Consider the following 23,073-nt stretch of genomic DNA (forward strand, 5'->3'; position numbering starts at 1 on the left):
ATGAAATCAACAAGCCACATCTGCTCAGCCTCCACCCAGTTTCAGGCAAATCATACTGCCAAAACCAGTCACTAAGGGGCTGACATGCACGGTTAAGGATCAGGCCCCCTCTGCCTCCTCTGTAGTTCAGGGGACACCTTTCCCCCCTTGCAGCTAATTTTATTTTTTTAGCCTTCTGTTCTATGGCACATGTGTATTTGTGTGTGCTTGTGCTACCTATTCCACTCCTTTTGTGGTGGAATGTCATAAACTATGAATAATCACCAAAATGGAAGCACACTGCCAATATAGGCCAATAGTCCAATTTTTGACAACACTCCTGCCCCCTTTCACCACATAATCCCTAACATTGTTTGCTTTTTTGACAGTGGCTGTACATTAAGCTAATGTTTCCAGGGAGCGATTTCCACTAATTCACAGTTCTCTTCCACAATTGGTAACAAGAGCCAAACACAGAGCCCTTGGTGTTGCCATCATTTAATTGTTTACTTTCTTCTCTCTCTCTCTCTCCCAATGCCCAATTTCTATATTTCATTAGCTCTAAACGCAATTTCCAATGCTCCATTAGCAAATTCCCTTAATGCCCTAGAATATTCTAGAACCGATGTGTGGAGATGAGAGTCTATAAATAAATAAAAAAAAGGAGGGGGGAGGGAGGGAGAGAGAGAGAGAGAGGGAAAGAAAGAGAGAGGGAGAGAGAGAGAGACTCGAAAATGTGCTAAATGCGTGAAAATACGAGCAAGTGACAGTGGGAGAGGAAGAGAACGTTGGGCTGACTCAAATTCCAGGTTGAGGAAAAACAGAAGGAGCAGCCATCTTGCCTTAGAGCAAAATCTCAGCTGAGCGAATTCTACTGCAGGCGAGATTTTGATGAGATGAAATTGGCGACAGCGCTCTGCTTTACATAAGGAAGGGGAGGGCTGACAGCTCCGGCGTCTCTGAAGCCCTGAGGGCAGCCTTATCCAGAGAGCAGAAAACAAGTTGTCATCCTCCCCGCCACCCAAAGCCAACAGAAGCAGAGATACAGCAAGAGCGGAGGGGGCAGGAAGGTTTAGGGGACTCAACATGGATTCATCACCATGGTGTCAAGTGCTGTTGGCTAATTAATTGCCCTTAATCTACCAGAGGGCAAGTTTTCTGTTCATTAATTTATTTCAGAGATGTGCTCTCTCTCTCTCTCTCTCTGACTGAATTACAGGCGAGGGGACGGGGGGGGGGGAGATAAAATCTGTATTTGATCAGAACCATGACCCATCTAAGGCTTGCTCTGAGAGACGTCTCAGAGAATGCAGTCGGAGTTCCTCCACTGCGTTTGTGCCTTTTTCGCAGCCTGTGCCTCCCTTAACACAAGGATGCTTGTTTGGAAGCCATTATTCTGCCGATCCTCATCTTCACCCACTTAGGAAGATTGACTTTGCCTCCACAGCTGTCGCCAATCAATGGTGGAAACACAGCCACAATCTTTGCCAGCTCGTGAGATTTTCAGCCAACTGGGTATTTACTGTTAGAATTGCTTCTTCTTACTCTACTTGGGTTTCTTATTGCAACCTAAGTTTCTTAGTCTGGGTGTCATGGGCCAGGAGTTAGCTTGACCTGATGAACAGCAACCTGAAGGGGGAGAAGTGACTCCATCAGTCTTTGCAGAGGAGAAGGCACTGATGAGAACCAGATGGCTCTGGCTGTCTTAAAATAGAGCTCTCAGCAGCAGTCAGATGCTGGAAACAACACCTGCAGTTCTTGGCCCTACCTTGCTGCTTCCTGGTCTCCATCTGGATTCCCTGACTTCTGGACTGGATCCCTGGCTCTGTGACCATCTGGAATCCCTGACCTCTGGACTGTCCGACTTTTTATGTGGATTCTGCTCTCAGGCAAGAGTTCCTCGGGGACTTAGCTAGTCCTTGTTTGCTCGGCAACGGGACTCGGATGGGGCTATGTCACTGGGTCATCAACCACAAGAACAAAGGTTGCAACCTGACTCTCCCAGGAAGAACGTCAGGGCAATGTGACCTCAGCTATTGACTAGAGAAGGAGTGGCTGTAGAGGGCTTGGAAGAATACCTGACTCAAACTGACCTTTGCTCTCAGACTGCTGGTGTGTGGGGAAGCCAACGCTGACCTCTGCCACTAGTGAGAGGAACAAGATCACCTGGGTTGGCTGAAGCTCCTCTTTTCAAACAAGGCCACCCACAATGGAAGACAGCTGTGGAGAACCTTTGGTCCACCAGAGGTTACTGAACCAACAGCCAAGGCTTCCTCCAAGAATCTTGGGAAGCATAGTTTGTTTACAATGCTGAGAGTTGCTAGGAGCCTCCCCATTCCCTTCACAGAGCTACAATTTACCAAATTGTTTAACCATCAATCAATTGATGGTTTAACCATCAAGCCTCATCACTTAGACCTCTGGGAACTCTAGCTCTGTGGGGGCAGTAGGGGCCTCCAAACTATTCTCAGTACCCTAAACAAACTACACTTCTCATGATTCTATGGGGAAGAAATGGTCATTTAAAGTGTTATAATAGTGATTTAAGTGTATGGTATGAATGTGGCCCAAATCTGGCAGCCATGTAAAGGATCGTAAGTGCTCATTCATCCCTCAAAGGCAGACAATCCCTCTCCCTAATAACTCTCAATGAACAAACACTGCTATTTGCGTATTCTTTAGCAAAATTCCCATCTCCCCTTTTTATTAGGAGTCAACCGGTGAGCCATCTCTCATCCCAGGAAGGCTCACCAAACAGAAACAATTTCCGAATCCCGGCTGAAGACGGGATTTTTGTTGTTGCTACAACAAGTTGGAAGCCTCACAAAACGTTGCTAAGAAATGCAGACAATATTTCTTCATTTGATTGAGCTGGAGGAAAATGTAGAAGACTATTTACTTTTCATAACGAAAAGAATCTGACAAAAAGGCTGGAGGCCACCACAAGTTTGGCTAGCAAGATATTTATCTCCTCGCGTGCTTGTTATGTCTCTCAGTCAAAGTCACCAGCAAGCTGGAGATTGTGAGGCTTCGGAGGAAAAGCATGCTTAAATTACTGCTATGTTAGCAAAGTGTGTGAAGGATTGTTATTAGCGGAGATGGTGCCAAGCTTTTTTGACAGATCGGGTTTTTCCTTGGTGGGGATGGATTACAATTACCCACACCCCATTTATCCCAGGGCTGTCAGTTCTTGTGATTTTAACAAAAGTCTCCAGAACTTAGGTATTTCCAAAGCTCCGGCTGCTGAGATGAACGCCAAGCCAAAACCACTCAAGTCCCAAACTTTTGTTTTCAGTTTTGTCTGAAAAACGATCCACTTTCTCAGCTTATCTTTGGTACCTCTCGTGAAATATTTCTTTATTTAGAAAAAATATATGGTTTGGTCCACATGGCTGTTTCCATGTCCTCATACATAGGAATGCCAGTTGGCTGCAATCTTATTGGCTCAAAATGGAATTACAACCTCTTGGCCAATGACTAGGATTAGGTGACCCCAAACCAGGGGAAAGAAAAGTCCAACTGAGCTGTAATTTTTTGCTGTTAAGTGTTCATCTGTGTGGTATCATAGCCTACACATGTGAGCTAAGGCATCATGAGGAAGAACTTCCTGAAAGTAAGAGCTGTTCACCATCAGAAGAGAACCAGTGTGGTGTAGTGGTTAAGAGCGGTAGACTCGTAATCTGGTGAACCAGGTTCACTTCCCCGCTCCTCCACATGCAGCTGCTGGGTGACCTTGGGCTAGTCACACTTCTCTGAAGTCTCTCAACCTCACTCACCTCACAGAGTGTTTGTTGTGGGGGAGGAAGGGAAAGGAGATTGTTAGCCGCTTTGAGACTCCTTAAGGGGAGTGAAAGGCAAGATATCAAATCCAAACTCCTCCTCCTCCACCATCTCTTCTTCTTCTTCTTCTTCTTCTTCTTCTTCTTCGGTTTTCAAGCAGAGGTTGGATGGCCATCTGTCAGGGTTTCTTTAGCTGTGATTCCTGTATTCTAAACTCTGCAATTCTATGATTTCTGTGAAATGTGTCAGTTTTATTGTGTTCGGTAGTGGCTGGTGCCCATTGGGTCTGGTAGGGAGAAGGACAAGGAGGCTACTGAGGAAATGACAGGCAGAGTCAGCTGATTCTAGTTTTGTCCCCATCCTCCTCCAGCCAGGGCCACCCTCTGGACTAGCAGTAAGGAAGAAGGCAGGGCAAATGGCAGCCAGCTAAGAGCAGACTGAGGCTGTTAAGGCAATGCCCTCATGGAGCAGCCTTCACTGTTTGCAGTGCCTAAACCAGCCTTATACAACAGAACCAAGGTTCATCTAGTTGAGGGCCTCATTTGCTGCTGGGCAATTTCTTGGGGGCCCCATGCTATGGTGGAGGCCAACAACAAATGCTATTATACAGTCACAAACCTGGTAAAATACCGTATTTTTCGCCCTATAGGACACATTTTTACCCTCCAAAAATGAAGAGGAAATGTGTGTGCGTCCTATGGGGCGAATGCAGGCTCCTTGGCTTCAGCGATAGCAACGCGAAGCCTCCTAAGCCTGCGCTCCGGAGGCTTTGCGTTGCTTTCGCTGAAGCCAGGAGAGTCTGCTCTTTGAGGCTGGCGGTGGGGGAAAGCAGCACTTCCCCCCACCGCCAGCCCCACAAGCTGGGAAGGCAGCGGGAAGGCACGCGATGCCTTAGCACTGCTCCCCGACCCGGCTTTGAGGCTGGCAGTGGGGGAAAGCAGCGCTTCCCCCCACCGCCAGCCCCACAAGCTGGGTCGAAAAGCCCGCAGGAGCCGCACAGCCTTTAAAGAGCGCACCGCTCTTGGGGGCTTTTCCCCAAGGAGGGAGAAGGGACTGGCTGGCCGAGTCAGTCCCTTCTCCTTCCTGTGGGCTTTTGCGGGAGATGGGGAAATTCCCCCACCTCCCGCAAAAGCCCGCAGGAGCTGCGCACTCTTTAAAGGCTGCGCGGCTTCTGAGGGCTTTTCTATGAGGTGGGGGAATTCCCCCACCTCGTAGAAAAGCCCGCAGGAGCCACGCACCCTTAAAGAGCATGCCGCTCTTGGGGGCTTTTCCCCGAGGAGGGACAAGGGACTGACTGGCCGTTTCAGTCCCTTCTCCCTCCTGGTCAAAAAGCCCACAGGAGTCGCGTGCTTTTGCGGGAGGTGGGGGAATTCCGCCACCTCCCGCAAAAGCAGGGAGGTCTTGGAGTAGCGCACAGGCTGCGTGCAGCCTGTCCGCTGCTCCCAGAGCTGTGGGGGGGGTCATATTTTTTTCCTTGATTTCCCCCCTTGAAAACTAGTTGCGCCCTATGGGCCAGTGCGCTTTATAGGGCGAAAAATACGGTACATCAAAATAATAGAATTTCAAACATACGGAGAGTTAAAATACGTGGAACCTGGCTTATGTAAAAGGCAGAAACTATCCAATTTTAGGGTGTGTTGAATTTTTCACCTTTCAAATTCAAAAAATGAGGGGTTGCTAAAAAGTTTTATCATGACTTGGGGATTCAAATGATATTTTGGCTACATTGATACAATTTAGTTTTGATTGGAAAGTAATGTGTGTGTGAAATTGCATAGAAATAATTAATAATGATTGCCAAGTATTTACAGTTGTATTATACATTAATATTTTCAGAGTGCTGTGATTAAATGGGTATATAAGGTGTGAGACAATATTTCAGGTATCCTGGTCCCAAGATGTACAGTCATACCTCGGGTTGAATGTGCTTCGGGATGAGCGCGTTCGAGTTGCGTTCTGCGGCAACCCGGAAGTAACGGAGCGTGTTGCTTCCGGGTTTTGCCACTTGCGCATGCGCAGACACTCAAAATGACATCACGCGCATGCGCAGAAGTGACGAAAAGTGACATGCACGTGCGCAGACGTACCATCACTAGTTACGTTTGCTTCTAGATGTGAATGGGGCTCTGGAATGGATCCCATTCGCATCTAGAGGCACCACTGTATAACAAAATGGCTGGTTTGCATGTTTGAAAGAGGAACAATGAGAATTTAAGCCATTGTACACATGTAAAGCAATGATTCAAAATGGAGAAAACTTGAAATGGCAAACAACGTAAACTTAAGAAAGTCACACATCTGCTCACAGCATCAACCGGTCAATACCTATCTTCAGAAGCAAGCGCCAACAACTGCAGCTTTAGGTCTGGAGCCCCCAGAATTCTGAAGCCAGTGCTGCTTCAGCTGCTAATTTGTGTAAGTGTTCAGAGGATGAATCAGAGGCCAAGTCAACAATCTTTAGCAAAAACAGATGCTCTTAGCTCGTCTACTTTCCATACTAGAAGCAGTAGTCATAAAAACGAAACAGGGGTAGCTGGTGCCCATCAGAGCTGGCAGAGCTGGTGGAAGGCAGGGAGCCCAACAGCAGGTGGCGCTAAGGCCAATGAGAGGCAGAGACAACTAATGCTAGTTTTGACCCTATCTACTCTCTACAAGCGTGACACTGAGGTAATCATTAGGAAGCTGAAAGGCAGTTTTACCAACTGGCTGTAAGTAAGGAGGCAGGAGAGGGTGCTGGCTGAAGGCAGACATCAGTTGGTAGGGCAGTGCCCCATAATATTGCAATTTCCACTGAAATGGCCTTAGCCCAGTATACCTGAAGGAGCATCTCCACCCCCATCGTTCAGCCCAGACACTGAGGTCCAGCTCCGAGGGCCTTCTGATGGTTCCCTCCCTGCGAGAAGTGAAGCTACAGGGAACTAGGCACAGGGCCTTCTCAGTAGTGGCACGCGCCCTATGGAACGCTCTCCCATCAGATGTCAAGGAAATGAACAACTATCTGACTTTTAGAAAACATCTGAAGGCAGCCCTGTGTAGGAAATTTTTTAATGTTTGATGTTTTATAGCCTTATTATTATTATTATTATTATTATTATTATTATTATTATTATTTTGGGAGCCACCCAGAATGGCTGGGGAAACCCAGCCAGATGGGTGGGGTATAAATAATACAATATTATTATTATTATTATTATTATTATTATTATTATTATTAACAAGGTGGTACCCGAAAATAAGTTGCACTTACATCGCTGAGTCTCTCTCGGGAGCTGCTCCGATGGAACCCTTTCGACTCTCCACTCGCACTTTCGCTGTCACTGTCCCGGCAGCTGTTCTGGCCTGGCTTGAGCTGTGGAACAAGAGATAAATCAAAGTTTGGATCTCATCTCAGGATCTCTCTTTGAAGGTATCGAGCCAGGTGTGGAAAATGTACAAAGTCAAATGTGCAAAGGCAGCCATCCGGGCTTGTGTGACTGAACACACAAAGCTGCCTTTCCCCCTATAGGCTGGTTCCTTCCTCCTTCCACACACGCGCAACATGCTGGAATTGTGGTCCTTGTCCTGCCACCAGTATCACCAAGTGATGGACACCACTTTGGGTGTCTCTAAAAGAGGGCTAGGCATGATTCATGGAGGATAAAGCTATACAATCAGGACAGACAAAAGGAAGCACTACTTCACACAGCATATAGTGAAACTACGGAGTTTGCTGCCACAAGATGTCGTAGTGGCCAGCAAACTGAATGGCTCTAAAAGAGGATTAGATAAATTCACAGAGGTTAAGACTCACAGTGGCTACATTCCCCCTCCACTGTCGGAAGCAGTATGCTACTGAACACCAGCTGCTGAAAATCACAAGTGAGGAGAGTGTTGTTGAACTTGGGTCCTTCTTGCAGACTCCCCATAGGGGCATCTGTTGGGCAACTGTGCAAGCAGTTTGAGCCTGGCTGAGAAAGGCCCTTTTAATGTTTGTGTAGCTAATGATGGTCAGTACCTGGCTCCTGTTCCACGTTTAACTATTGGCTAAGTGCTGACACAAATAAGGGAACCCTGCCTATGCCAGCTCTTGCACATCTTAACCAAGTCACTACATGGCGTATGTCATTATGGAACTGCAGTCTCTTCACAACTACCAACCCCTAGATAACAGTCTTACAATGTAAACAGGAGCATTTATGAGAGAGCAAATAAATGCAAAATAGTTTGAACAGAACCAACCCAAGATGGCCCCCTTTTCCTTCTCTTCCCTTCAACAACAACAATGGAAGTGGCCCAGGGAAGCCCTGGAAAGCTGAAGGCAGTGGGGGGGGAGAGAAAGGAGCAAGTGGTGGCAGCAACAACCTGGATCTTTCCAGGCAATGGTGAACGGTGCACTCCTCAGGGTCTTCAGAGCTATGCAGAGAAGCAGAGGAGGAGGAGGTGAGCCTCTGCAGGTGGGCAGCTGTTGAGGTTCCTCAGATGTGGCATCCTCCACAACTGTCCCCAGCCTGACACCTGAGGCAACTGTCTCAGTAACAGCGGTGGGTGGGATGGCCCTAAGTTTGAAACTTTATTTTTAAAAAAGAATGGAAAGGAACCCTCAGTAGCCAGGCACTGGGAAAAGAAAATAGAGATAGACATCCATTGTAGCAGGTCTCCTTTCTGGGTTTGTTTTGCTCTCTGTACCATTCACTTTGCTCCTCCAAAGTCCTGGGCTTAGATGCCTCAGTCCTCCAGCTTCCATGAAAATTGCATTGAGAAAAAATGGACACCTGCTGAGATTCACTTGTTTCCCTCTAACCAGCTGGAACTACCACCCAGGGGAAGGAAATAAAAAAAGAGCCTGGCTGAGCACTGACTAATAGCTGAAAGTTGTGCGGAGAATATCCCCAGCCTCTGCTGAGCCTCGGGGTGACGGGAGTTTTGTTAGGTCTTTGGCAGAAAGCAACACAAACAATGATCAAATGTTTCCTCACTCGGTGTTAAAGCTGGTTGACAATCTAACGAGATCAGATCCCCAATGGCAGATGGACCCATTGACCAAGCAGCCAAGTGAAAAAAAAACAAAGCACCAGGGGAAACAAACAAGCCACTAGCCTGGATACTATTGATTTGATTAGCATTGGTCTGGTCCTGTCAGGCTCCCATCACTAAAACCCAATGACAGCATCTCTTACTTGTAAGAAATAAGAGCTCTTTATTGAGGCTGATCATTGTACAGGCTCAGCAGCAAGTGGGAAGCGAAGAAGTCCAGATTCCAAGGTACCCAGGTAAGGCAGAAAGTTCGTAACCAAATGGAAGGTACGGAGATGTCATAAAATCATAAGATTGTAGAACTGGAAGGGACCTCAAAGGCCATCTATTTTGACCCCCTGCAGTGTAATAATCATAGCTAAAGAATACCTGGCAGATTTAAACTCTGTATAAAACTCTCCAGTGAGTCCCTTCAACAGTTGAATAGCTCTTACTGTCAGAAGGTTCCCAACAGTTGGTATGCCCCTCTTGCCAAGCATTTAAAAACAAGGTAGGATGAGCTCACTCATGGGACTCTTGCCACCCTATGGTTGGATCAAATTAATCCAAGGGTTAAGGATCTTTTAGTATTCAGCGAACACACCAGCCTATAGTTGCCTCCAGGTAAGGTAAAGGTATCCCTGACCATTAGGTCCAGATTGCATGAGACTGGAAAATCACAACCTCCAGCACGATTTGTAAGCTAACCTGATATATCCTTTGAATGCATAAACAAATAAGTGCTTGTCATCCCACAGTAATGGATCATGTCCGCAACCCATAATTGATTTTTTTTCTGCTCAGGATGTTCACGTTCTTGCCGCAGAAGATGCATATGCAAACAAACACATGCACAAATTACACATGAAGTTGAGACGCCTTCCCTGCCCTTCAGTGCATTCAAATATACAGGAAATATTCTCCGCTTAGCCTCCTGCAACTGTGAGCAGAGGAGCTGGAGCCCCTGACAAACTGCAAAAAGCTCTCCGCGCTTTGGCACTCCATGTTAAAAGGGCACCGGCGATCAGCGCAATTGCTCTTGATAGCTGCTTAATTGCTCCTTGTTGGTATTAGACATCTCCAGGTCTGATTGATCCTGCCCTGTTTTTGCCATTACAGTTGCAACTTCCCAATTATCTCCTTGCAAGCCAACTGCAAGCTGGCTTCTGAAACTTGAATAATTTATGTGGCCAGACAGCTAAATGGCTTAAAATAGTATTATGTTTTCAAGTTAATAGCTCAGCCCACAAAGCCTCATTTAGTTCTTGCATGTCTTCTTTAAATATATATATATATAGGGGGACCATGAATCAATACCCACCATTCCTTCTTTCCCTGCATTGGTTTTTTTTTTGGGGGGGGGGAGGACCCAGCACCATCTTTCTTCCCTGAGGAAATAGTTTTCGACTGAGTCAGACCATGACCCATCTAGATTGGGTATGGATGTGCCATCTGATTCAGGGAAAGGGGGGGCAGGACCTAGAGTCCTCTAGATTTTTGTTGGGGTCCAAGTCCCATCTCCTCTGACCATTGGCCACACTGGCTGGGGCTGATAGGATCTGGAGACCAACAGAATTTGGAGGGTCACAGGGGCCCCATTTTATTTTTTATGGTTTTTTTTTAATTAAAGGTAAAGGTAAAGGGACCCCTGACCATTAGGTCCAGTCGTGGCCAACTCTGGGGTTGCGACGCTCATCTCGCTTTACTGGCCAAGGGAGCCGGCGTACAGCTTCCGGGTCATGTGGCCAGCATGACTAAGCCACTTCTGGCGAACCAGAGCAGCGCACGGAAACGCCGTTTACCTTCCCGCCGGAGCGGTACCTATTTATCTACTTGCACTGGCATGCTTTCGAACTGCTAGGTTGACAGGAGAAGGGACTGAGCAATGGGAGCTCACCCCGTCGCGGGGATTTGAACTGCTGACCTTCTGAACTGCTGGCAAGTCCTAGGCTCTGTGGTTTAACCCACAGCACCACCTGTATTCACCTTCTCACAAAGCATCAGGGCACTGTGCAACAACATGAAAAAATGAAAAACCATGCAAAGCAAACATTAAACAACTAGCTACTCAAAGGGCACTTTAGAGAACTTCATCAGCCTGCAGGCATTTTAAAAAATAGTCTCTGTGTGATGCCTGGAAGTAAAATCACACACACACACACACACACACACACACACACACACACAAGGTGCATGCTGAATCTCTGCTTAAATAGTGTTCCACAGCATTGGAATTACATTTGTATCCTTGCCCACTGCTGCCTTGAATGGGAGGTTTGCCTGGCAAGAGGGTGGACTGACAGAAAGGATTGGTTGCCATTAGGAAGGGGCAGGAAATCCAATTCACTTCATATTTATAGGTGAACCTCCCTAACTCTCACTTTCCAAAAGAACGCATTGGCCAAAAGACAATTATCCTTTGAAATCCACACTTATCCTAATTTTGCAATGTGGTTCTCCCACCAATCTTCTTTTAAAGCCTCCCAAGTTGGCTGCCATCATTGCTTCCCGTGAAAGCGAGTTCCACAATTTAACAGTGCATTGCAGAAAGAATAACTTTCTTTCTGCCCCGAATCTTCCAACATTCCACTTCATTTGATGTCTAAAAATTCACAGAATCATAAAATTGTAGAGTTCGAGAAGCACCTCAAAGGTACAGGGTGGTATATAAATTCAATTAATCATCATCATCATCTAGTCCACCCTCTGCAATGCAGGAACAGACAGGTGGCCACAACATTGGCATTATCAGCAACACAATCCACTTTCTCCATGCCATGCATAATTTTATAAACTAGTATCATGTCACCTCTTACTCGCCTTTTCTCTAAACTCAAAAGTCCTGAACACTGTAAGTTTTCCTCACAGGATACAGTGGTACCTCTGGTTGTTGACGGGATCCGTTCCAGAGGTCTGGTCGGATCCCAAGGTTTCCGAAACCTGAGGTCCACTTCTACGTATGCGCAGACCGCTTCTGCACATGTGCGCCTAGCAAAACTCAGTAAAATACTTCTGGGTTTGCCGCGCGCACATCCCAAAGTTTACATAAGCAGAGGGTTACATAAACAGAAGGCGGATCGTACTTGCTTCATCCCCTCAATCGGTTCAGACTCTCCCCCTGAAATAATTCTGGCACTGGGATGTGCCCTATGTCCTCCATTGTGAAAACAGATGCAGATAATTCATCTAGCTTCTCTGCATCCTCGTTCTCCTCCTTCAGCATGCCTTTGACTCCCTTGCCATCCAAGAGTTTAACGGCCTCCCTGGATGGTCTCTTGCTACTAATATATCAACAGACCTTTGCAGCCTATGGGATGTGTGTGTACAGTGGTACCTCGGGTTACAGACGCTCCAGGTTACAGACACTTCAGGTTACAGACTCCGCTAACCCAGAAATAGTACCTCGGGTTAAGAACTTTGCTTCAGGATGAGAACAGAAATCGCGCGGCGGCAGCAGGAGGCCTCATTAGCTAAATTGGTACCTAGGTTAAGAACAGTTTCAGGTTAAGAAAGGACCTCCAGAACAAATTAAGTTCTTAACCCGAGGTACCACTGTATATACAACACACAGAGAGAGAAGCAGAGGAGGAAACTGCTGAAACTCTGGCACTGGAAAACCGAGGTTTCTATTTATTCTATTTCACGCAGAAAAGTTGAAAGGCAGGAGAATCAGGCAGGAGCCAAACTTTGCTCATCTCCGGAGCTTTGATGGCTTGTGGTGCTCTTTGCTTACGATTCTGCAGTACTGAAACAGCAAGGGGAGACTGATTGATACAATGACGTGCTTGGCAAGGTGTAATTTTAACAGTGATATTTCTCACTGTGCAGCCATTAGAATGCAAAGGGTCAGGAGAAGCCTATACTTTGTTGCAATTCAGCCCTTTAAAGTACACCAAAATACTCTTCATTTGTTGCAATTGCAGAAAGCACTCAGTTCCATACCTCTCTTAGCAGGTTGCCTTAAAGCCTTTTTCCTTTCAGTTGTTGCAGCAAAACTATGCAATTTCCAACAGTCATGCTTACATTACTTTGTGCCTGCTTTTTGGCAATATTCTTTTAAAAAAAACCCACAAAAATATTGGGAATAAAGCAACAATGTTGCAACAAGCTACCTGAAGCTGAAAGGCAACCTCTTTTTCCCTCTCTTATCTCTTCTTGAGTAGATCATTTTCTCTCAGGCTTCACTTCCTTTCACCTTCTCTTCCAGGTAGTGTTGCAAGTGCATCTCCCGACTACATGAAGACCACCTGTAAACTCAGAACGGTCTTGTTTGCCACAAGTAACAAACCTAAAGTTTCCCTATTCTTCCAACAAGCTCTCTTACCAGGCTATTTATTTCTGCACCCCACTGCAGTACACACAAACACACACAATATACACCAAACTCCAACAAGACCAAAACCCTACAGCAAGGATGGAGTCCACTCCGTGTGCCAAATATTTTTGGCCCAGGCTTCATATGCTCTACATGGGGCTACCTTTGAAAGTGATGCGGGAACTATAATTAATCCAGAATGGAGCTGCTAGACTGGTGACTGGGAGCAGCTACTGGGACCACATAACAGTGGTCCTAAAAGATCTACATTGACCCCCAGTATGTTTCTGAACTCAATACAAAGTGTTGGTACTGACCTTTAAAGTCTTAAATGACCTTGTATACCTGAAGGAGCGTCTCCACCCCCATCGTTCAGCCCAGACACTGAGAGGTCCAGCGCTGAGGACCTTCTGGCAGTTCTCTCATTGTGAGAAGTGAACTTACAGGGAACCAGGCAGAGGGCCTTCTTGGTAGTGGTGCCCACCCTGTGGAACACCCTCCCATCAGATGTCAAGGAAATAAACACCTATCTGACTTTTAGAAGACATCTGATGTCAGCCCTATTTCAGGAAGCTTTTAATGTTAGATGTTGTTGTTGCTTCTGTTGGAAACCATGCAGAGTGGCTGGGGCAACCCAATCAGATGTGTGGGTATAAGAAATAAATTATTATTATTATTATTAGCCTATTCTAGAGCAGGAGATTAACTGCTGTGCAGCTGCCTGCATGCCTGCCCTCAAACGACACGTCCCAATAGGCACTGCTTTAGAATAACCATACACTAAAAGACAGCGAGCCAATTTTGAAAGCCAAAAAATAAATAGTGAAGGAAGTTCATAATTAGCAAAACCAAGACAAAAAGGAGAGGCGGGTTACATTGCCATAACAAACGATCATTGATAGAATACCTATCCAGCACTAAAGATGCATAATATTCTTCACTGGAAGATAAACAATGAACATTTCCCAAGCAGTGGATAGATTTGATCTTTAAATTAGCCCACCAGGACCCCCAAATAGAACATCAGCATGTGAAAATGTCCCATATTACACCTTAAATCAACCATTATACAAGCTCAGCAAGCTCCAGCGCTTTCCCAACATGCATTAAAAAATGTCAGCTCCTCCTTGGTGACCAATAATTTACAAAAGAAAGCAGCCATGGAAAATATGGGTGGTACACATCTAGGGAAGATATTTTGGGTATCAAGGACGGTAGGTGTGTGTGTGTGTGTGTGTGTGTGTGTGTGTGTGTGTGTGTGTGTATTCCTTCTTCTGCTGCCAACATTCCCCAAAATCTCAACAGATCAAAGTTTTGTAGACAGGGAGGGGAGTGGGGGGAAAAACAAGCCCCACAAAATTAATAACTATTTAAGTATTCTGTTTCATCATGATAACAAACAGATGGTTTTAATATTCTAGAGGCTAATTTCTGAACAATTAAAAACACAGCAAGACATTAGCATCTAATGAAACATTTTAACTATCAGCCTAGGCATCTGCCATTAATTTCCACACAGTAAGGACTTGGGTCTTGCCAATCTGTTCTTTGTTAAGGAAAGTTTTTTTTCCCCCACTTGGAATTTAGTGGAGTAGAGAATTAACAACTGTTTTCAATCAGCAATCAGCAGGGCACTTCACGAGCATTCACAGAGACCATCCATACCATGGGGCATAAATATACCCCTTGGATGGCTTTGATGTATATGTATAACTGGGATTTCAGAAGGGAACTCGGTTCCTAATTACGCCTTCCTTTTGAAATGCATGGATTAACCCCTTGTAATGGTGCCATGTCTCTTTTTATTAGGTTCTTGGGTGGGGATTGGGGTGGCGGGCAGGGGAGAGAGATGTGAATATATCAGAAATGGCCCTTAAATTCAGTTTAGCTGAAGCCAAAATTTGTATTGGTTGGAGGGGGTGGAACGAAAGTCAGCTAAGACTTTGTTATGAATACCATGTGCACCAAACGTTCTTCAAAGGCAACTGAAAATCCTATATTTATGACCTGATTTATGATCTTTCTGCTCATGCGAGACATGAGCATTGGGTGGTGTTCCTCATCAAAGATAACAGGACTTGGAACTAGCTGTTATATCAAAAGTGCTTCCTTCAGCTGCCAGAAACAAGCCACACAATCCCACCATATTTAAATGAGGAACGGCGACCAGAATGAAAGAAGAATCTGTCTGAGGGGTTGCCTGAAATCAGACAACATGCGATGACTCAAAGATGGCTTAGTCCAAGCTTGCGCAGCAGGTCTCAAAGGTATTGCATGCGCCCTCTGTGACATTTCATGGAAAATAAAGACACCAGGCAGCCCCGTTTGCTACCTGAGAAACCACATGACCACTGTGGTACTATCTGGTAAGACTCTGGGTCTAGGAATCCAGGATACCTGTCAGGCTTCCTCTCCCCATGGCAGTAGATAAGGAGATCAAATGAAGGAACATCCTACCATTTAGAATTCTTTAATAATCACAGCGAGAGAACAAAGAACACACCTCCTTGAAACAGCGGTGCCCCCAATTAAGGATTACCCCCTCCACCCCTATTAATCTATGTCACTCCTATGTCTTGTAATCTGAGCTTGTATCCTCTGAGCTCCCATCATTCGTCCTCAGTGCAGCCCTCCTCAGCACGGTCCCTCACATCACCACTCAGCAGAATGAGAACTGGGGTAAGAAGTAAAGAGTGGGAGGCACACAGCTATTGTCCGGAGTCTAGAATGACCCTTCGTCCATGTACATTAGGCCGGTTTATAAAAAACTTTTTTTTGAAAATGCCTGCTCCAAAGGTCTTATCTTACTACACTAGAGATTATATAACTATATCTGAAATTTCATGCATATCAGTTAGTATCTTAAACCTGGTCCACTGAATTGAAATTTCAGCCTTCACGACATAGGAAAACAGCCAAGTAAACAGCTATTTTTGTGGAGGAAGGTCAAGATATTAACTGATATGAATGAAATTTCAGATATAGCTATATAATCCCTAGTGTAGTAAGATAAGACCTTTGGAGCAGGCACTTTTTTAAAAAAAGTAATGTACATTACAGTGGTATCTCGGGTTAAGAACTTAATTTGTTCTGGAGGTCCGTTCTTAACCTGAAACTGTTCTTAACCTGAAGCACCACTGTAGCTAATGGGGCCTCCCGCTGCCGCCACCACATGATTTCTGTTCTCATCCTGCAGCAAAGTTCTTAACCCGAGGTACTATTTCTGGGTTAGCGGAGTCTGTAACCTGAAGGTACCACTGTATTCCAAATTCTACTCTCTTGGTTTGTGAGTTGGATTAATTTGCTATACAGTAGCCTGAACTCAGTTGATTTAAAAGTAGACCAGAATGTTTTCTCTTTGGGGTAAAGAAAACAAAGCAATCGGCCGCCAATGTTGTCTTGTAATATGTTAAAAGCATGACCTGACATGCGCACACATGCACCGATATGCAGGTCTACATTTACATCACCACCTTGGGAACTGCAGTTCTGTGAGGGCACAGGGAGGCTCTCCTGACCACTCTCGGAACTCTTAACAAGCTACAGTTCCCAGGATTATTGGGGTGGGTGGGGAAGCCATGGCTGTCTGAAGTGCTATCATAGGGCTTTCGACTTATGGCGTGAGCATGGCTTCTGGTGGAAGCAAGATGGCGCATCTCAAAGCGTTGATGCCAAAAAAGAGGGACGTAACTCCCCACAAAGCAGAGCACTGCAACCCCCCTCCTGCCCCCAAGTACCTCGTAGCAAGCCATGGCAACAGCTGTGTTTCTCCATAGCAATAAAAGGGAACAATTTAATAGCTTTTATTGTTCTGCTGTGATGTTTGAGCATCACCATTTCCTTCCCTCTGAGGGCTCCCGAAACCCCGCAAGGGCCGCAATGAGAGAAGATCTCATTTACCTAAAAGCGCTGATAAATTTTTAATTTGCTTTAACAAGTAAATTAACAAGTCCCTCATTCAGGCAAGTTTTATGGCCCCTCGCCACTTGGGGGAGGGCCATAAAACTTTTATAGATAATCCAGAGCTACCAGGGCTGCTCATAATAAATTGTCTGTTTCCTGTTATTTTTTCAAGCCATTGGGTTTCTTAATGGCTTAAAGTCACAGCTTCCTTATTTCTAGGGCTTTTTTTATGGGCCTATATTTACAAACTGTAAAGAATATCTAAAATTATACCAGGCCCTTGCTAAATCACTGCAAAGAAAGCTTCTTGAAAATATTTATTGGTGCCTCCTCCCCCAACCCATAAAGGCTCCAGCAATTACTTGCTTGCAGGGAACACTGGACAGTAGCCCTATTCAAGCGGTGTTATCCTCACACGATGAGGGAGAGAGGGGGACATGGTAGCTAACTTCACCCCGCCCATCCCCCCCATAGCTGCTGGTCCTGCCACTCTCCAGGTGATGGAGGGCAAAGATCTACAGCAGGGAGCCTGCGGAAACTGCGTGAAGGTTCCCCAGCTGATCTGGAACCCTGCACAATCAGGAAGTTAACATTTATTAAAGGGAGGCATTAATCTTAGGCCATATTTGCACCACACATTTAAAGAACTTTCACAGACATGGCTTCTCCACAAAGAATCCTGGGATCCTAGTTGGTTAAGGGTGCCGAGATCTGTTAGGAGACCACCACCACCCTTATTCTCCTCACATAGCTACCATTCTCAGAATTCCTTGGGAAGGATAACCATTTGTTAAAACACTCTGGGGTTTGTAGCTCTGTTCAGATAAATCCTCAGCAGGCAATTCCGTCAGAAGCAGTCTTCTTCTGAGCAGCAAGAATACTTATTGCAAAGTATTGGAAGACACAAGATTAACCCACTTTGGAAGAATGGCAGATGAAGGTGATGGACTATATGGGATTGGCAGAAATGACTGGCAGAATCCGAGACCAGGGAGAAGAGTCGGTGGAAGAAGATTGGAAGAAATTTAAAGACTATCTACAGAAATATTGTAAAATTAATGAATGTTAGAATGATGTTGGATAGAAATTAAGTGGTTTCCAGCTGTAATGCTTTAAGAGAATATGGAAAAAGGGTTATAAATAGGTAAAAACATAATTAAAATGATGTTGGATTGGAAATAAGTGGTATTAGCAACAAAGTTAATAAGAATATGCAAAAATGAATTGATAATGGATGAAAATACAGAGTTATAAAATGTTAAGTTATAGAGGTAAGATAAATGAAAGAGGGTAAGGATTTGCTGATTTGATTATTTAAATGGGAATACAAGAAGGGGAGGTGTGAGGAGGTCAAAGAAACAAGCAAATGAGTTTTGAGTTATGAAAAATGGAATTGTTTTGAATTTTTATTATTTTTTCTGTGTGTTTATTGTTATTTCTTTTTTTATTATTATGTGTTTTTGTATATTTGCTTTTGTAAAACTTTAATAAATACTTCTCAAAAAAAAGAAAAAAAAAGAAGCAGTCTTCTTCTGAATGCCAGTTCCTGCAAACTGCAAGTGAGGAAAGTGTTGTTGTACTTAATTCCTGCTTGTAAACTTCCCACAGACATCTGGTTGCTCACAAGGAGAAGAGGATGCTGGACTAGGAATGGGAGAATCTGTCAATTTTGGTTTCTGTCACTTTCAGATTTTTCCAATTTTACGTTTGGTTCCCCACATTTCCAAATTAGTTTGAAATATTATCACCGTTATTTTAAATCCTCGTGAAAATTCACCAGCATTTTAGGGTGAATTTCTCCTAATACCTGAGTTTTTGCAAAGCAAATTTCTCAAATACAACACCTGCCTGTATTTTACTTTCATGAAAATCTGCATTTTTATGCACACTTTACTCCATTGTATCTATTCTTGTACACATTCCTTGGTCAGAGAATTGCATTGCAAAATTCAGAAAAGTGCAGATTTTGGAGGCCTGGCTATGTTTCAGTTCACAGATTCTTTCGGGAAGTGTGAATTGGGCAGGTTTGTCTTTTGATGTCAACTGTATCAAATTCCTCCTCTATCCCTACTTCAGCCTAATACAGTGTATGCCATCAACATACATATGCCAACTTTCCAGAACTCTCCATAACCAGATTATTGTGGGCTGTACCCAACATTCTCCGTTGGCTAGCCAAGAGTCCTTGCATTAGCAGATAGCAGAGTCTAAACGTTGTGCAACAAGGGAATTCAATGCAACAGTTGTGCTAGCAGAAGCCTTTTGCGCAACAATTGGTTTTTGTTGTGTGATCTGCTGCAGATCAATCCTGTCTCCAAATTTCCACTGTAGAAGTCTGAGAACTCCAAATTCGCTTGGCAGTACAAACCAAGGAACACTTATCTGCCATTGGGGAATGCCGTCAACAGACACTGACATACAGCCCTGCCACACCATCCTTGCTTTTGAATGGGATTCAATCACACACTGGCAAATCTGAGTTGAACAACCACAGCTGATTTGGTGCTCTTGCACAAAAGCTTGCTTCCCCAAAAGCTTAGACCAGTAAGGAAAGTTCTAGGAAAATGACTTACCCTCCAACATTTCTCCAATGAAAATAGGTACATCCTATTCCATAGTAATAATAAATATTAATAACTTTATTATTTATACCCCGTCCAACGGACTGGGTTGCTCCAGCCACTCTGGGCAGCTTCCAACATATATAAAAACATAATTAAACATTAAATAACTTCCCCATACAGGTCTTCTAAAGGTTGTATAGTTACTTATCTCCTTGGCTCAAGAGTCGCATAACTCCATACCCTCCAACATTTCTCTGATGAACATAGGGACATCCTAAGGAAAAGCGGGACATTCTGAGATCATATCAGAAACAGGGACAGCTTCTGTAAATCTGGGGCTGTCCCTGGAAAAAAGGGACACTTGGAAGGTCTGTAAAGGATGGTGCAACACCATCTAACCTCCTCACAAATAAATAAGAATGAATGCTTGTTAAAGAGCCAAAGTTGTCTAACCCCCCTGGAAACAAATCAGGACAAAGGCTCAATAAGCAGGTCATCTAGAAGCACTCATCATGAACTAACAGAAACAGATTTATTATGGTCAGATAATGCATTGATTGGATAACTTGTGGCCAAAAGCAATGGTGAGTACAGATGTCACCCTTCTCCACTCTAAGCTCACGTGCCTGGCTCAAGTTCATATTTTCCTTTTAGAAAGAAGGATGGCATCATTACCCCCCCCCCCGATCTCCCCAAGGGCTAAAGGCATTTGCAACATCAAACAGAATAAACCATTGCAGGCCATTTTCTAGAAACGTATTACGCTGTCAGCTCGCTTCTTAAGTGCAACCAAGGGAGAGGACTTATATACTGACTCCAGAGCACTCGCTTAAGGGGAGCGTTGGAAAATAGCCATCATTTCTCTAAGCTACCGCTGCATTGCATTTCTCTTCAGAACTCATAATAAGATGGGCAGAGATCCAAACAAGGAAGAAAGGGGCCTGGGCGACTCAAACTTGAACCGTACATTTCCCCCGCCACGACCAGGTTACTTTCAATTTCTGGCAAAGGACAAAGCTGTGGTCTCACCAGTGGTGGACATCTTTTCCTCCCCACCACACACGCAGCCTTTATTGGTTAATAAAATTCAGGCCCATATGAAAAAGAGGCTGAGGAGAGGTAAGGAAATGAGGCTTAAAAGGGGAGGAGAATAGCTCGGGGTGGGGGCTAATCCATGGGTAGGCAAACTAAGGCCCAGGGGCTGGATCCGGCCCAGTCGCCTTCTAAATCTGGCCCGCAGACGGTCCAGGAATCAGCTAGTTTTTACATGAGTGGAATGTATCCTTTTATTTAAAATGCATCTCTGGGTTATTTGTGGGTCCTGCCTGGTGTTTTTACATGAGTAGAATTTGTGCTTTTGTTTAAAATGCATCTCTGGGTTATTTGTGGGGCATAGGAATTCAATATTTTCCCCCCAAAAAATATAGTCCGGCCCCCCACAAGGTCTGAGGGACAGTGGACCGGCCCCCTGTTGAAAAAGTTTGCTGACCCCTGATGTATCCATCTACATATCTGATATAGATTTTTCTTCCTTTTCTCATAATATTAGATCTTGGGCAGAGGGTGTCACCCAATGAAATTGCCAAGAGTTTCAAGAGATATATATAAAGAGGGCTTCTCTGTAAAGTGAATACTTAACTTATGGAATCATAGAATTGTAGCCTTGGAAGTGACCCTGAGGATCATTTAAGTACAACCCCTTGCAATGCAGGAATATGCAGTTGTCCATATGGGAATTGAACCTGCAACCTTGGCATCATCAGCCCCATAGTCTATCCATCTGAGCTATCCTCTGGTGCTCACTACCGCAAGATATGGGCCTGGCCACCAATGTTTTAAAAGGGAACTAGGCAGATTCATGGAGGAGAGATGAACCATCAGCCGTTACTCGTAATAATTATATGCCACCAGCATGTTCAATGGAAGCAGTGCACCTGAACACAGCACCTGAACACCTGTGGCACAGCTTAACCTTCCAGGCTCTGAAATATAAGCCTTGGGGGATTTATAGCACTCATCCAAAATCTGAGCTGAAGAAGAGTCTCTCTCCAACATCTGCCCCACCGATCCACCCCAAAACCCCCAAAATGTCATCCCTCCTCATTTATACCTCATTGGCCCTGCTGGCCCTCGTCTTGAATCTAGGGCCACATTTGTACTATAAAGCAGTATCACAGCACTTCCCAGAGTGAACAATCAATCCTCCTACCAAGGGAATTCTGGGAACTGTAGCTCTGCGAGGGGAACAGCTGTCTCCTAAGGACTATTGGCACCGTTATTAAACTACATTTCCCATGATTCATTGGGGGAGCTATGACTGCGCAAAGTGCTTTAAATATATGGTACAGAGGCTTTGGCTTTGCTGCTGCTGTAAATAACTATGACCGCTTTGACAGCCTGAGCACCATTTTGTACCCTCCACTATGAGAGTATTCATCAAATGCTCATGCTATTATTATTGTTATTTTTTAAGGGCAGTAACTCAGAGAACTTCCTTTGCATGCAGACTTGTAAGCCACTACGTCTGTGGGTATACAGCAGTGAGCTACACAGGCAACTTTGGTTCCTACAGACAAAACTGCCCCTGGCAACCCTTAGATCACTAGGGTTTGGGTTGTGTGTGTTTTTAGGTTTTTAAAACAATGTTTTATTATTGACATTTGCTGCCGTGGGCTCCTTTGGGGAGGATATAAATTGAAGAAGTGAATAGATGGAATAAGGAACAAGACAGCTTGCCTTGCAAAGCCCTGCCCCACTATATATATATAATATATTTATTATTTTTAGCATACAAAAAATTTTAAGACATACCACACAAATTATTATACATATGTCCTTGTTTGGACTTCCTTCAGCATCTCTGATAGCCTTCCATCTTGATTATTTCTCCTGCAATTCTTAACTTAATATTGCCTTTACCTTTTCTAACAAATCAAGCCCTGCCTCACTCTTAAGAGAACCAGGGATGGTGGTGCTGGAAAGCAGGCGAGACTCTTCTGTGGGCAGAAATCCACAGCATATGGATAGAAACTGACACCCGGCAGTGCTGAAAATGAAGCGGGAAAAGCACACGGAGGGGTGGGTGGTGGTGGTGGTAGTGGTGGTGGAAGAAACGCTGAGCGGGAACCCTTCCAAAACTGCAGCTGTGCCGGCCCATTAAAAAGCTGAAACTCATTTTGCTGCTCGACCCCATGCTTATTACCACATAACTATTCATCAAAGAAATTTCAGTGCAATTAATTAAATTATTCCCATGCTTGTGCCGCGGAATCATTATCCCTGTATCAGCTTTCACTCACCCACTCGACAGCCTGGGCTCCTATGCCAAGAGGCATCTCTGGGGCTGTCCAGCCGCCATAAAGCCATATTTGTTGCCACTCACACCACCTCTCCTCTCTCTCCCCCCCCCTCCACTTATTTTCCATGTGGATTTTGCTGCCGGCATGTTGGCAGGGATTCCAGGCAAGAGGGATACAATGAAATCTACCAGCAGACACTTAACATCGGGGTCAAGCGCCGACGCGGCTCACGTGAAGCCGT

At 44.8% G+C, this 23,073-nt stretch overlaps 1 protein-coding gene across 5 annotated transcripts in view; it reads right to left on the minus strand.

Annotated features, from left to right (window-relative positions):
* Nucleotides 1-23,073, minus strand: part of AUTS2 (activator of transcription and developmental regulator AUTS2) — a 669,531-nt gene that overhangs the window by 425,841 nt on the left and 220,617 nt on the right. For all 5 annotated transcript variants that reach the window (XM_083587452.1, XM_083587454.1, XM_083587453.1 and 2 more), the window contains one exon: nt 7,007-7,108. In XM_083587452.1, coding sequence (XP_083443578.1) covers nt 7,007-7,108 — 102 coding nt within the window. The remainder of the gene's footprint in view (nt 1-7,006; nt 7,109-23,073) is intronic.

This window comes from Podarcis filfolensis (assembly GCF_964270895.1).
Source record: "Podarcis filfolensis genome assembly, chromosome: 15".
Lineage (NCBI taxonomy): Eukaryota > Metazoa > Chordata > Lepidosauria > Squamata > Lacertidae > Podarcis > Podarcis filfolensis.